Here is a 15,438-nt window from a genome sequence, read left to right on the forward strand (position 1 = left end):
AATCTAGGAGTAATTTCTTTTCTCACTTACTTTCCCCATCCATGATATATATAAAATCCATCCATTATTTCTCTTCTGCTACTACCCTGTGAGCCTTCGTCAGTTCCCACCCTGACCTCACCTCGGCCCCCTCCGCGGTCGCCTTTTGTCCATTCCTGCCACCGATGTGCCATCTGTACCAAAGTCAGGGTAAAGGCGGCTTTCCCGCTGGCCTCTGTTTACACCCTAGGGAACGGCGGGCCTTGGCTTGAGAAGGCCCTTGTCCATCCCTCTGGTCTTAGCTTTTACTGCTTTTGCTGGTCGTGCTTGCATCAGATCGCATTCTTCTACTCGATCTTGCCCACTCCCATCCCTACCCGAGCCCCGAGCACTAGCAGTTTCCTACCTGGAATACCCTTCCCCACTTCTCCCTCCCACAACCACTAGTCTGATATTCAGACTTCAACTCAAGCATCAGCTTCTCGCAGACTCCTCCCCTGACCTCTCAGTGTGAACTAGCCACTCAGTCATCCACTGTCCCACCACTCTGCTTGGTTTTTGGAGAGGACTCATTCCTCTTGAGTACCCGGCTTTGTTTGTTTATTGTTTGGTAGCTCGCCTGTCCCTCTCCCTGAGACTGTGAGCTTCGTGAGGAGGGCCTTATCTGTCCCGTTCACTGTACCCCCAGTGACCAGAGCAGTGCTGATTCGGAGGGAGGCAGTAAATCTGTGGCATGAAGGACTGAACCTGCTGTACTCAGCCAAGCACTGGGAAGTTCATTGATGACCTCTGGTCGTGGAAGCATCGATGTGCATATACTGTTGGGCCTTCCTTCCTCCTGCACCACTTCCCCGGGTCTGATTGCTGGTCTTGTTCCCTTGCAGCCGCCCATGCCAGCTTCCTTTCCCGTCAACAGTGCAGCAGCACAGCCCCATGTCCTCCCAGAACTCCTCGGTCAGCGGGCCTCTGCACTCCACCTCCTTGCCGCTGCCACTCCCGGTGACCCTGGCCGCCCCGCAGCCCCCGCCTGCCGCCTCCCCCAGCCAGCAGCTCGGTCCCGATGCCTTTGCGATTGTGGAGCGAGCCCAGCAGATGGTGGAGATACTAACAGAGGAGAACCGCGTGCTTCACCAGGAACTTCAGGGTTACTATGACAACGCTGACAAGCTCCACAAGGTATGTGACTTCCCAAGGGAAGCGGAGGGAGAAGGTTCTTTAAAAGGGACATAATTCTTAATATATATATATATATATATATATATATATATATATATATATATACGCATACACACACACACACACACACACACACACACACACACACTGAGTGGTCAGATTATTATGATCTCTGAACGCATAATAATCTGGCCACTCAGTGTAGACTGACCAGAGTTGAGATTTTAAAATAAGGTTTTTCCATGTATAAGAACTGCATTGTGGGTAGTTAGAAAGAAGCAGAGGACTTACTAGCCAGAGGCTGGGGGCCACTATCTCCTGGTCCCTTGACATATCAAGATTTGCAAGCTTTTGCCGAAACCGGTTTGGCTCAGTGGATAGAGCGTTGGCCTGCGGACTCAAGGGTCCCAGGTTCGATTCCGGTCAAGGGCATGTACCTTGGTTGTGGGCACGTCCCCAGTGGGGGGTGTGCAGGAGGCAGCTGGTCGATGTTTCTCTCTCATCGATGTTTCTAGCTCTCTATCCCTCTTTCTTCCTCTCTGTAAAAAATCAATAAAATATATTTAAAAAAAAAAAAGATTTGCAAGCTTTTCCTTATACATAAGTACACTGAGTGACCAGATTATTATGCGTTCAGAGATCATAATAATCTGGCCACTCAGTGTGTGTGTGTGTGTGTGTGTGTGTGTGTGTGTGTATAGAGAGAGAGAGAGACATCAATGATGAGAGAGAATTATTAATAGGCTTCCTCCTACCCTCACTGAGGATTGAGCCCGAAACCTGGCATGTGCCCTGATCAGGAATCAAACCATGACCTCCTGGTTCATAGGTCGACGCTCAACCACTGAGGCACACTGGCTGGGCAGGACAGAATTCTTTACCTGCTCGTGGGGGGTTGATTCGGTGACCCCTTGCCAGCAGTTAACTAGATCCCTTTTTGTGCCAGGTACTGTGTAAGGCTCAAAGGAGACAAAACATAAATATGACGTGGTGCCTGCCTACAGCTTACAGTCCAAAAGGGGAGAGTTACCTAAGCTCATACCCGCAGTGGCACTTCAGGGTCTCCAGTGGGGACAGCGGAGGTGGCCCTGGACTGGAGACTCAGAGGCTAAGGAGTATTTCCCCAGGTGGACAGTGTGGAAGAGGGAATGCCCAGCGTAGCACAGGGAATGAGTGGAGAGCAACAGGTTTCCATTACATCTGGGACTCTCAGGAGCCCTCTGATCACCATGCTAGTTTCCTTAGCTGTCTCTGCGAAAGCAGCTAGCCTATTCTCAGTGCTGCCTCAACGCTGAGGGTCGAGGTCGAGTTACTGTGTCCTCTCTCTGTGCTTGTGACTTGTCAGGTGGGAAGATGCTGTGTAATTCCAGCCTGTGTCGTATTGTGGGCATATTAGAGGGTATGGCAGCCTTCAGCCTTAGGGCTTGAACCTGAGAGCCTGAGTCGATAGGAAAACATCCAGCAAGGTCAGCACTCGAAATGCTGCAGGTAGAACAGAAGGCGTGAGGGGGGCAAAGGTAATGGGTGTTTTAAGGCAGCAGAGCCACGGGGCACTGGAGTTTCCTCTCTGCGGGCAAGGAGGCCTGTGTGGCAGAAGGCATCTTATAAGAGTCTAAGTCCCCGGCTCCGCCCTGGACCATCAGGGGCCTTTGTAAAGAGAAAGGGAGGGATATAAACCTTCCCAACCACAGGATCACGGTCACTGGGTTCTGTGTGAAAGGCAGTGCTCCTGGCTGGCCATTTGGTGGTCACTGTTTAGCACTGATCCCTCAGGGGAAGCCTGCCCGCGGTGCTGGTCAGGGTGTCAGCCCAGTCAGCTCCTCTGAGCTTTGAGGCTGGTGTAGACAGCTGGGAGCAGTGGGTTGGTGATAAATATGTGAATCTGCCCCAGCGCGTCTGTGCGGAGCTTCCACTGAAATGGTCTGGAGTCAAGACCAGGCTTGGCTCAGAGAGCTCTGGCTGCCTTTATTGGGGGGGGGAATGAGAGCCAGAAACACATGGGCTGCGTGCCGCCTCGCTCCGGGCACACCCGCAGGAGGCGGGAAACAGCCTGCGTCTCTGGCCTTGGCTGTGGTCGCTGCTCAGGCCCCAGCTTGCCTCTGACACCTCCCAGGGCACCGTCTAACACTGGAAAGCACCAGCTCAGCACTTCTGCGAAATAAGCGGTTCTTTCTTCTCCCTAATGGAGCTCTGTGGCACACGCGTCCAGACGCTACGCAGACCCACCTGAGGGCAGAGTTTGGTTCTGACACTTTTCACATGGGTGTTTTTACTCTGGAGGGAGCAGAGATTGGGAGGTTTTGATAGTCTCCAGTGACTTGTTTATTAATATATACTTTATTGACTTGTAACATGCATTTCTTTCTTGATTTTGATGCACATTTCTATTTTTTAAATTTATTTTTTAGAGAGAGAGAGGAAAGGGTGGGTGGGGGGAGAGAAAGAAAGAAACAGAAACATCAGTTTTGTTGTTCTACTTATTTATGCATTCATTTGGTTGATCCTTATATGTGCCCTGACCGAGGATCGTATCCACAACCTTAGTGTATCTGGACAACGCTCTAACCCAGTGGTCGGCAAACTCATTAGCCAACAGAGCCAAATATCAACAGTACAACGATTGAAATTTCTTTTGAGAGCCAAATTTTTTAAACTTAAACTTCTTCTAACGCCACTTCTTTAAAATAGACTCGCCCAGGCCGTGGTATTTTGTGGGAGAGCCACACTCAAGGGGCCAAAGAGCCCCATGTGGCTCGCAAGCCGCAGTTTGCCGACCACTGCTCTAACCAATTGAGCTACCTGGCTAGGGCTCACATTTCTATTTTGAAAAACAAAATTCATCTCCCAGTGACTCAGTTCCCTGCACAGGGGATGATTCTTAAACTTTGTGACCAAAAGGATTTTGATGACTTCTGAAAAAGGAGAAAAATAAAAGCTGTTTGCCTTCTGGAACCCAAAACTTCTCCAGTCCCTTGACGACCATCAATAGTTCTATAGATATTACCTTTCATTGATCTACCACACATCAAACTGGAAAGGCTCATATGTCAATTTAAAAGCTCAGATTTTGACAAATACTGGCCGTGCCCATCACTAGTTCTGCAGCCGTTCTCATCGACTTAGGACCACGCGCCGGAGGAGCCGGTGAGGTCTGTGACAGCATCCCCCGGCTGCGCGCCCAGCTCGTCCTGCCCCAGGCCTCCCTCGGCTCGGCCTCCCTGTTCAGGTGTCTCTCGGCCGCTGCGGAGGCCTCAGGTCTGGGAAGGGGACTGTCAGGTGGACGAGGTGACGACTTCGCTTCTCAGTGATGGGGACTGTCACTTTGAGGTGGAGCCACTGTGCTGACTGTAGGATGTGCTGCCCTGTGCCAGCAATAACATCCGGGCTGGATCCTCGCGCACTGGGCGTGCTCAGAGAGATTCAGTGGGAGGGCCGAACCGAAAACAGAAGAATGTTTGATTGCAGGCTTAGCCTGTGCACGCTGTGCCGGGAACGACCAAGCTCAGAGACGCCAGCGCACAGCCCAGACGGGGAGGCCCCTTCCAGAGGCACGCGGTGGCCATTTTCCCTGTTAGTGTTGGAATGAGGGTTGAGGACCCTCAGGAAGGGGGGTTGTTTCCTTTTACTCACTCATTGGCTTCGCTTTCCTCCCAGTTTCCCTGAAACAGAATCAGTGGACAGCACTTCCAGCAGGACCACGCTGTGTTTTGTCGAGTGGGTTGGCCTCAGAAGCCATCAGGGCGACAGACATTTGGAGGGAGAGGGCTGGACGGCACGCGAGGCATCGCCGGCTACCCCAGGCCTGCTGCTGGGAAGCCCCCCTCCTGTCAGCTCAGCAGTGGTGGCTCTGACCCGGCAGCCTGGGACTCAGCATTCCACACCTTGTGTGCCCAAGGTCGTCCTCGTCCCAGGCCTCCCCTTGGCTCGGCCTCACTGCTCAGTTGTCTGACCGGGCAATGCGGGACTTGGACAGTAGACCTGCCCTGGGTCCTGTGGGTCCCCGAGCTGTGCATAGGAAGGTGCTCAGGGGAAAAGCCAGTACCCAGAGCTTGGCAAGGCTGGGGTTTCCTCGGGGCCCTTGTCTGCCTATTGGCTTCATGGCGCCAGGGCTTTCCAGTCTGCTCGTGGCTCTGTTTCTGGGAGAATGAGTGCTTCTCTGTGAGTTCAAGGGCCCTGAACGACCTGGCCTAAGAGCTTGCTGACATCTGGGCTGGAAGGGAGGATGGAGCTGTGGAGGCAAACCCAGTATTCTCTTCGTGAGATCACACTCAGGCTCTGACCTGGCCCAGTTGGTGTTTAAATCAAAGCGAGTCTGTCCAGCCTGGTCTTCGTCTTTAACAAACGACAGGGAGGGCTTAAGATGCTCTGAACATGAGGGATTGAAGAAGCGGGTGTGGTTCTTGTTCTGAAGGAGTGTGCAATTAGAACTCAGAGAGCTTTGGACTTGGAATTCTGAGAATGGTTCTAGTCCAATTTCCCACCCCTTTGGAATCCTTGCGTCATGTCCTGAAAGGAGGTCATTTATTTATTTTTTACTTGAATGCTTCCAGGGATGAGAAACTCCCTACTGAGCATAGTACGCTTCTGGAAAATGTTAGGAAATTCTTATGTTGAATCAAAATCTGCATCTTTTTAACTTCCTACATATAGTCATCGTTCTGTCCTCTATGACTACAATAAAGGAGACTAATCTGTCTCCATTGTGACAGCTGACAAGTCTCACAGGAAGTGTCTTATTCTGAACTAAGACTCTTGCCCTTTCTCTCCTGGTAGCTACAAGCACATAACCAAATCCAATCCTTGATTGTTTCGTATTTGAGATTATAAACTAGGCTGTCAGAGGGATCCTGCAGTTGCCTTTCGTAGTGTGCAGAGAGAAGTTATTTTAATGAAAGGAAAGAATCCAGGATCAGGTGTCATTTCTCCGTGCCCAAGACTGTTTTCGAGGAGGTATAAACTTAAAGCTTAAATTTATTTTTTTCACTGGCAGGGCACAGTGCTAGGCCTATAGGCTGTTTCTGCCCTGAAGGAATTGACATTCAAATCAGTCACAAAAGGCATGTGCACATTTGAATTCAGTCGGGTGGATACAGCAGGTGAACATACAGTGGGAGTGCAGCCGAGGAGGGCTTCCTAGTTGTCCTGGGCGTGAAGCATTGGCACTCTGTTACAGTGGATGGTGGACACATCAGGTTGTGTGGTCCGCTCGGCTTGCATAGCGACTAGGTGATGCCCTTTGGTCGTGACAGTCACTGTCCCTGCCCATCTGTCCAAAAATAAAAGCCACCTTTTATAGGTGACATTAGCATAGCAGTGGTGGTATTTTGGAGCCATCTCTTTTGAAAACAAAATAGGTTAAAAGGAAAGAACATGATTTGTGATAGAGCGACGAACAGGATTCAGGACATGCTGTTCCGTCTGCTGCCGCATTACTGACAGTCATAATCTCTTTAGAAGAAACAGGCCTTATGGAAATGAGAGGCCGTGGAAGTATCAACTCTGGTATTAGGAGGCCTTGGAGAAGATAACCTAGTACCGACAGGAGCCCTAGTGTTCTCGACTCCGCCCTAGTCAGCTGCCACTAAAGAAACCCTGCAGCTCCCCAGCCTTTCCCCGTCCTCTCCTCGGATGTATCTTGGCTCTATTGTAGCTTCCTGGGGCACTAACCACATTCTCTCTCCTTTAAGTTTTGGCTTCCCGGCTCCTGGCATCACTGGCTTCAGTCTCTCCCACTGGCTCTTCTGCCGCCCCTACTCCTGCAGGGTTGGTGCTCCCCGTGGGTGGCCTCTCCTCTGCTGTTGCTCTCCCTAAGTGGTCTGCACTGTATGATTTCATGTCTTCTGCACCTGACACAGTTCCTTTCCTTACTTTCCCACCTGTACCTCCTCCTGCTCAGGGGAAATCCTCGCCAAGATGTTCTGCTGGCTCCCCAGACACGGTAACTCCAGCACTGGACTGGTTTTCTTTCTTTGCTAAACCTGTTGCTCTTAACAATCAACCATTGATCTTGGTCAGTCTTATTGCTCCATCTTCTAAGCAATGAATGTCTGTGCTGTCTTTGATATCTTTCTCCCTTCCGGTTCAGACCGTCACTAAGACCTGTCGATTCTACTCCTCAGGGTCTTTGGAATCTGTCCTTGTAGTTACCCTAGTTCACGCTTTGTCGTCGGTCATTGAGCTGTTTACGTTAGCTTCTTTCTTGGACTTCTTTTCTCCTGCCTTGTCTCCCCACCCCCACTCTCCAAGCCCATCCTGAGTTTATCTCTGTAAAACCTCAGGTAAGACCATGCTGCCCTTATGCTTGTATGGGGGTTTGTCCTCCCATAATTCTCCCTGGCCCATAAAGTCCTTCCACTTGGCCCTGGCTCGCAGCACTTGCCCCTCGCGCTCATCAGAGACATGCACTTGCATGGCGTGGCCTTGGCTCAGGTCCCATCTTCTGCCTCGGATGCCAACGCCCTTTGGCCTTTTCTTTTCTGCTTGGCAAATCCCTATTCATCCCTCAAGACTCATTTTCAATGGCATCTTCTCTGAAATCTTATCTAAAGAAACTCCTCTCAGCCCTGCAAAATGACCTTGTCTCCCGGCTCCGTCATGGCATTACACCACCACACCCCTTATAACTTTGTTTTATTGAAGTGGATGTGTCTGGGTGCAGCCAGCTCTAGACATTGAGTTCCTAAGACCAGGTATCCTTGGCACCCAGACACACAGTGAGTGTACAGTAGACACCTGTTAGGACATGTTTTGTTTATAGGAACCTCAGCAGGGACTTTTGATCAGGGCAAGTGGGGTGCCTGCCTCATGGTGACATAGCTCTCCAGTGGAGACCAAAACCATGGTGCAAGTCCCTTGGTGCCCAATGAGGGGCGCTAGTGCTCTCAACCCTGCCTTCCTTGCCTCTGATTCCGACTTAGCAGTTCTTCAAGGTTCTGTATTTGCAGGCACTCTTTATCCTTTCTCCTGCATTTATTTAGGTCACACAACACTAAAAAGGGGTTTATTGATAGCTACTTCAGAAACTCACTATAAGTTAGACTCCTGTTACCACAATTATAGCTACCAATTATAGATTTATATATGCCGCAGATTAAATGCTCTCCCAGTTACAGCTCTTGATTTAATGAAATACAAAAAAAGAACAAAAAAAATGGTTTAATCCCATATTTTCAACTCCTTCATACAAAGAGATTATCTGTGGTACATTTGTTTATAATTAGATTCAAGTCCATTAGTCCTTTATATAGATAGTTTCATAGAAAAAGGAGTAAAAATGCTAAGTAAAGCAGCATCTCCTCAAGTGGGTTTTATGTTCCTTTGGGGATGGGAACATAAAAGGAAGTTTTCTGGATGAGCACTGTATTTGGAGTCTGAAAATTTGGGTTCCAGTTGTGGTCCTTTAGTTGTTCTGTATTTAATATTTTCCCTTATGTTAACTGGGAATAATAATCTATATATATAAAATCCTAAGCAACCGGACGACCGGCCGGTAGCTATGATGCACACTGACCACTAGGGAACAGACGCTTAATGCAGGAGCTGCCCCCTGGTGGTCAGTGCGCTCCACAGCGGGAGCTCTGCTCAGCTGACCGATGGGGGCCAGATGCCAGGCTCATGGCTGGCAAGCACAACTGTGGTGGCACAAGCCTCTCCCACCTCCTCTGCAGCACTACCTAGCAGCAGCGGTGGCGGCAGGCACAGCGGGCTGGGATGAGCAGGAGTGGCGCGGTGCCGGCCCTGGCTCAGGCTCCTCCGGCCGCCTGCCGCTTCACGCACTACTACATCCCTCGAGGGGTCCCAGATTGCTAGAGGGTGCAGGCCAGGCTGAGGGACCCCACCAGTGCACGAATCCATGCACCGGGCCTCTAGTAACAGTTGTAAATTGCTAATAGTTGTAAAATGTAAGAGGCTTAAAGTTATGTTTAAACTCACCCTTTCTGGAATTGGTACAGAGAGATTTTTCCAAGGTGACATCAGATAGTCCAACCAGACTTGTGAGTCTGCTATTTGCAGGAACCTAATGTAGCCCTCAGAAGGCAGACAGGGGTGGGGGTGAAATCGATTACACCATTTGGTAAACATGAAACTTGAGATGCAGAAAAGGCCACATTGAAGATACAGCTTTCACACTTGGAATGTCAAAGAGTCAGTGTAGACTGGGCCAGTGTGGCTCAGTGGTTGAACGTCGATCTATGAACCAGGAGGTCACGGTTCGATTCCTACTCAGGGCATATGCCCAGGTTGTGGGCTCCATCCCCAGTAGGGGGTGTGCATGAGGCAGCTGATCAATGATTCTCTCTCATCATTGGTGTTTCTCTCTCTGTCTCCCTTCCTCTCTCTGAAATCAATATAAACATTTTTTTAAGAGTTGGTGTAACTAAGGCACCGATGGGAATGTCAGAGTCCCACTTTCATGTCACTTCTTTCTTGTAGTTTGAAAAAGAGCTTCAGAGGATTTCGGAAGCCTATGAGAGTCTGGTCAAGTCCACCACCAAGCGAGAGTCACTGGACAAGGCGATGAGAAACAAACTGGAGGGCGAGATTCGAAGACTTCACGACTTCAACAGGGACCTCCGAGGCATGTCAGCTTCCGTTCGTGTTTTCTCTCTATCCCAAAGCGCTGTGTGACCAACAGCCTGACTTCAGGTCCCGACTGTGTGAGATAACCTTGGGAAATTCCAACCACCTGGGAAAGGGCTCTCAGAGAGCAGAATTGTTCCTTTCTGCCTTGTAGGGTGTAGGTTTCAGCACTGAGCCTGAGAAGTGACAGCCTATATGCTAAGTGAGGGAGTAGGTGTGCAGCTGCTTCTTGCTTGAAAAGTCCCGACTGTGACTTGTGACTATGTGAGTGGCAACTTTGAAAAGACCAGTGTTAGATGCACAGCTCTTCCCACACATGCTGAGTCATTCGGTGGCATGCTGTAAAAGCCCATGCTGAACACTTGCTTGGTATAATATAGAAGACAGACTCGACATGTGTCCCTCTGGTGGAAAAATAAAGGTCGATAGGCTGATAGATGTGTAGCTATAATAATAAAAGTGTAATATGCTAATTAGACCGGATGATCTTCAGACGAAGCCAGGGCTGCGAGGGAAGCCCGGGTCCTGGGTCCCGGGTGCCAGCCAGCAGCCGGAGGGAAGCCCGGGTCCCGGGTGCCTGCAGGGAGCCATAGGGAAGCTGGTTCCAGCAGCCAGGGGACGGAATGCCTACTCTTGCACGAATTTCGTGCATCGGGCCTCTAGTATATGTATATACTTCCCAAAAACTAGGAGTCAACTGCTACAGGGTCTTGGCAACCTCCAACATGCAGAATGACTCAATGCATAAAATTTAACTTCACTTTCAGTCAGCCAAGCCATTTTTCACTTGCCTCGTATGTAGTCTCTAAATCAGTGATGGGCAACCTTTTGAGCTTGGTGTGTCAAACTTCGCCAAAAAACTGAGCATAGCTCGGGTAGTGTGTCACTTTGAGGAAAAAACTAACTCCAAGACTCTAGTCACAAATGTTTCATCCTCAGGAGCAGCAAATGTTTCATCCTCGGCATGCGGCCGCGTGTCATCAGAAATGGCTACGCGTGTCAGTGCTGACACGCGTGTCATAGGTTTGCCATCACTGCTCTAAATCTAACTTTTTCTATTATTACAAACCTTTTTATCTTGTATATTGTGTACATTCAATGAAGACCTATTAAGCCGAATTATTTAATTGAATACATGAAAATTTGCCAAGTGGTTTGAGCAAATGTAGAACTGTGTGAATTCTTCATCCATTAGGTCATTTTGACTTTTTTTGGTATTTAATTGTTGTTTTAATTTTGGGGGGTAGTTCCAAGATACAGGTAGCATTCGCAGGCTAAAACAGAGGGCTCATGGTCAGGGTTAGACTAGGGCTGGGTTTGGGGCCAAGGAGTCAACCCTTTGCAAGGACTTCAAATCAGAGGTTTGCTCATAGGCAGCAAAGCGCTTTTTCTTGGAATCTGTCCTTAGCTGCCTCCTGCTGGTGCACATCTTGGCATTCCATTGCACAAAGGCACAGCGTGGCATCTGAAGACTTCTTTTGACATTTTGGAATGTATTGTTCCTCCCCAAAAGTTGTTCAGCTTGGGGCTCCTGCCTGAGCATCTTTTCATACCCAGCTCTTGGCTCCCATGTCATTTCTCAGTTGATGATGACTTCGATCCGTATGCATTTCTTCATAATCCTTTTCTCTCTGTGCACAGATCGACTGGAGACTGCCAACAGGCAGCTGTCCAGCAGGGAGTACGACGGCCATGAAGACAGAGCTGTGGAGGGCCTGTATGCTTCTCAGAGTGAGTCTCCATGTTTATCCATCCCAAAGTTGGTATTTTTAAAACCCAGGGGCCTGAACAAAGAATCATGTTCATTTTAAGTAGGTTTTGTGCTGTGTGCTCTTTGGGTTTTAATTTAGCACATAAGCTGTTGGGCCTCCTAGGTCTGCCAGATATAACGCCGAAGTTATTAGGTATTATTTCAGTAACGTTTATTCTGACTTCCTGACCTGGGCCACTTGAAGGATTACATCATATATCTGCATATGTGACTCTCGTTGCCAAAAATCACTGAGCCCATGTCTGCCCAGAATGAAATAAACAGTGGCTTCCTGTGCCTCCAGATTATTGGGAGGATATTGTGTTAATTTCACCAAAGGCAAATGAGAGGATCAAATGGGTTTTGAGAAACCATCGGTCAGGGTTAGAATTTCTGCAAATTCATTGTACAGGTCAGAAATGTAAAAATACAACTTTCTTTTTTTAAGACTGTTTAGAAAACTGAATTCATTTATCTGGCATAAATCTCAACAACATGGTGAGTTAAGTGTTTACGAACTAAAGACAGTCAAGCAACAATGTCACTTATCTGACATTGACCATCCATGCGGGGTGGTGGTGGTGGTGATGGCGGTGGTGGTGGAATTCTGATGCCGGTCCTTCAATACAGCCCTGCATTTTCAAGGCGGGGAAATCATTGGTTAAATTTTCAAAGTGCAGTACTATTTAGTTGGGGTAAGCTCCTTTGTTTCCCCCACATTTACTCCTGATCGCACTCCAGGGATTAGTCTCAGCTTCATCTTTAAGTTTTGTTTTGGCGAATGGACACTATTGCTGTCCAGGGCTTTTGCATCAGAGCCTTTCTTGTCGTCGTGCAGCAGTTGGCCTGCCCTGTGCTCCAGGTTCCCATAGAGAGCTCCATCAGCATCTTGAATTATTTACTTTCCTACAGAATGTATCTCTTCCTGAGGGTACAGCAGATTTACCGCCTCCTCTGAGCTTTCCTTTGAAAAACAAGTCACCTGTGGTACCTGCATGTAGCACCTGGCTGTCGGATGATCAGCTGCCTGAGTAGAGTCGATGTCCTTGTGGTAGTTCTGTCAGCAATGTCGCTCTGCTGATCCTCTGCCTTCTTGTTGGGGGATATTATTCTCTCACTTAGTTCAGGCCAACATGGGAAATCCAGTTAGTTCCATCTGGTGAGCATTGGTTCTAGCCTCTTAGCCCAGGCTGTGGGCTCATGGAATAATAGGGTTTGGTGTTGGGTGAGTTCAGAAGATAAAACATTAACGATCCAGGTGAAGAGGCTCTTCTGGCATTATGGCAATGATTTGTTCTGTGTGAGCATGCTCCATTGTGCTCCAAAGGCAGAAACAGAGTCCAGAGGCATTTTTCAACTGCTTACAGGTGTCTCATTGTTGACGTGTGATATAATTGAATCTAGGCAAGGCATTTGAAGCAAGTTTGCTAACAGTGATATCTAACCAATGTTTTAATACCTGTCTCTACAGGACACTTTGTGCCATAGTCACGCTTCATAATTGTTTGCATTAGCTTTTGCTCTCCTAGTGTGGCGAAGAGATGGACTTGGTACGTTATTTCAAATTTACAGATAGGTATTTTTCTTAGTGAGTTGTAAGAACTCTTTATATATTAAGGAAATTAGCATGTCTCCTGCCATCTGTGTTGCCGCTACTTCCCCCACTTGTTTTTTTACCTTTGATGATAACGTCCTCTAGTTTATAGATTTTTTTAGTAACTATATTTATGCCTTCTAGATTTTATGTTATGCTCAGAAATGCTTCTTCCCACTCCAAGATTATAAAAAATATGCACCTATATATTTTTTCAAAGGTGTTTATGAATTTATTGTTTGCAAGACTTATATTTTAGAAGCTTGTTAGGAAGGAACAGTAGAAGAGACATTCATTAGGAACTAACCTGGAGGCAAGGAGACTAATAACAGGTATTTTAGTACCTGGGCAAGAGAGGTAGAGGTCTTAACTAAGACAGAAGTAGTAATGGAGAGTAGGGGAAGATAAACAAGTGACAGTTAGGGACTGGATGACGAACTGAATAAGGCAGTAAAAGAGAGACAGGAGTGTGACAAGGACAACCAGGAGGAACAGGTTGGGATTAGAGAATGAGTTGAAGTTTGAACACGTGGAGTCATCTGACACTGCGGCCCATAGCTAAGTGAGCAGGTATAATGGCAATTGGTGCAGACCCGCCCCGAAGGCTAGCGATGGGCGGTGCTTTCTGTCCGACTTTGATTTTAGCATGTGGGTACAGAATGGCAGGCATGAATTACTACCTCGCCTCAGAGTTATTCATGTGTTTCATTATCTATGTATCCTCTTGAAACTCTATTATTAAAGCACTTTCCAAATGCCTTGTAACCATAATTATTCACATTGCGCACTCCAGAGGAGCCACCCTTCTCAAATGAGTCTTTTGGAATGCTAGCCTTTGGCTGAGAGAAAGGCAGGCCCGCCAAGCCGAGTAGTGATTTCTCTGGGTGATGCCTAGCAAGGAGCTGAGGCTCGGGTGGGAAGCCTCTGACAAACACCTTGGCCAGTGGAAAAGTTAGAAGGGAAGTCAGAGAAGAGAATAACAAGTTTGGCTCTTTTGCTAGGTGTTCATGGGGAAGCTAGGCATTCCGTCCAAGAACACCCAAGGCACTCTCGCAGAATGAGCTGTCGGTAGGAGCTCTGTAACGCCCTCTTAGTTAATGGAAGGGGAAGGTCCTTCCTGGCCTGATTTCTAAATTTCCCTGCTGTCCAGGGCAGTTTTCCTTCAAAGACTGAACTCTGCTCTTTAGTTGGAGCCTGATGAAGGCCTTGGTGGAGTGCCTGGGCAGTCGCCGCTGAGCTGTGCAGGTTGGGGGAACATTAAACAGGGCGATTATTGTGCTCCTCTCAGTTAGGAGATGGCTCCATGTTAAAAAATCTCACTGGATTAAGTGCTTAGGACTTTGAGGACTGTGACAAATTGTTTTGTCTATCACATTGTGGTGTTGCATTCAGAGGTTTGTGTGTTTGTTTTCTGCTTTTGCTTGCTTGTTTGTTTTTTCAAATATTTTTGCAGCCAAATTGCTCCTGAAAAACAAGACATCCTATTTGGTCTGTCTGTGTGACACTAGGGTGTCTTTGTCCTTTAACTTCTTTAACTTACTGAGATTTCTGCTTCTATTCACTTATTTGTCACACACACGCACATGCACATACAGATAAGCATGCACATGCACACACACATACCAAGTCCTGGGAATGTCTGTCATCATTCACTTTTAGCACTGTCTTCTCAGTAAGTGAAACTTTTTAATCGTTTCTTTATAAAAAATTGGTGACTGCAGAATTTCCATCATCATCAGACCAGAAAGCCAAAAATAAAATATTAGATGTGGGGAAACTAGGTGGGTAGAGGGAATCTTATTAGTTTCTTGGGTTGAGTAGGAGCTGATTTGCTCTGGCGTGCTTGTGTAATTCCAGGATAAAACCAAGTTGTGTTCCAGGACACCCAAGAACTTACCTCCCACCCCTTTGGGGTTCTTTAGGCCATATGTGTTCAACATATTTGGTTAAAATTAAGTCTTTGTGAGTTGGATTATGGCTGTTAAAAGGTCTCTCTCAAAGAAAGAGAAATTTTTTTTGAGCATTCATTTATTTATTTAAATTGATGAGTAATGTGTGTAAATGAGTCAGAACTCATATATACTTTGGATTTTCCTCATAATTCCTATAGGTTTAAAAGTTAACAACAAAAGAATGTGTGGGACCACCTTGTTTTAAAAATAATAGTAATTTTCCCTGGCCCGTGTAGCTCAGTTGGTTGGGCGTCATCCCATGCACCGAAAGGTTGCCAGTTCGTTCGATCCCTGTCAGGACACAGTGGGAGATTAGCTGTTTCATGTTGCACTCTCACATCAATGTTTCTCTCTCTCTCTCTTCCTTTCTCTCTAAATATCAATAAAAATATTTTAGGAAAGTAATA

The 15,438-nt window shown here is 47.6% G+C and overlaps 1 protein-coding gene across 2 annotated transcripts in view; it reads left to right on the forward strand.

Annotated features, from left to right (window-relative positions):
- The window catches only part of AMOTL1 (angiomotin like 1), a 114,780-nt gene that overhangs the window by 60,365 nt on the left and 38,977 nt on the right, over positions 1–15,438 (forward strand). For both annotated transcript variants that reach the window (XM_079786952.1, XM_079786953.1), the window contains exons 4-6: positions 864–1,155; positions 9,589–9,733; positions 11,377–11,466. In XM_079786952.1, coding sequence (XP_079643078.1) covers positions 864–1,155; positions 9,589–9,733; positions 11,377–11,466 — 527 coding nt within the window. The remainder of the gene's footprint in view (positions 1–863; positions 1,156–9,588; positions 9,734–11,376; positions 11,467–15,438) is intronic.

Source organism: Cnephaeus nilssonii, assembly GCF_951640355.1.
Source record: "Cnephaeus nilssonii genome assembly, chromosome: 13".
NCBI classification, from domain to species: Eukaryota; Metazoa; Chordata; class Mammalia; order Chiroptera; family Vespertilionidae; genus Cnephaeus; species Cnephaeus nilssonii.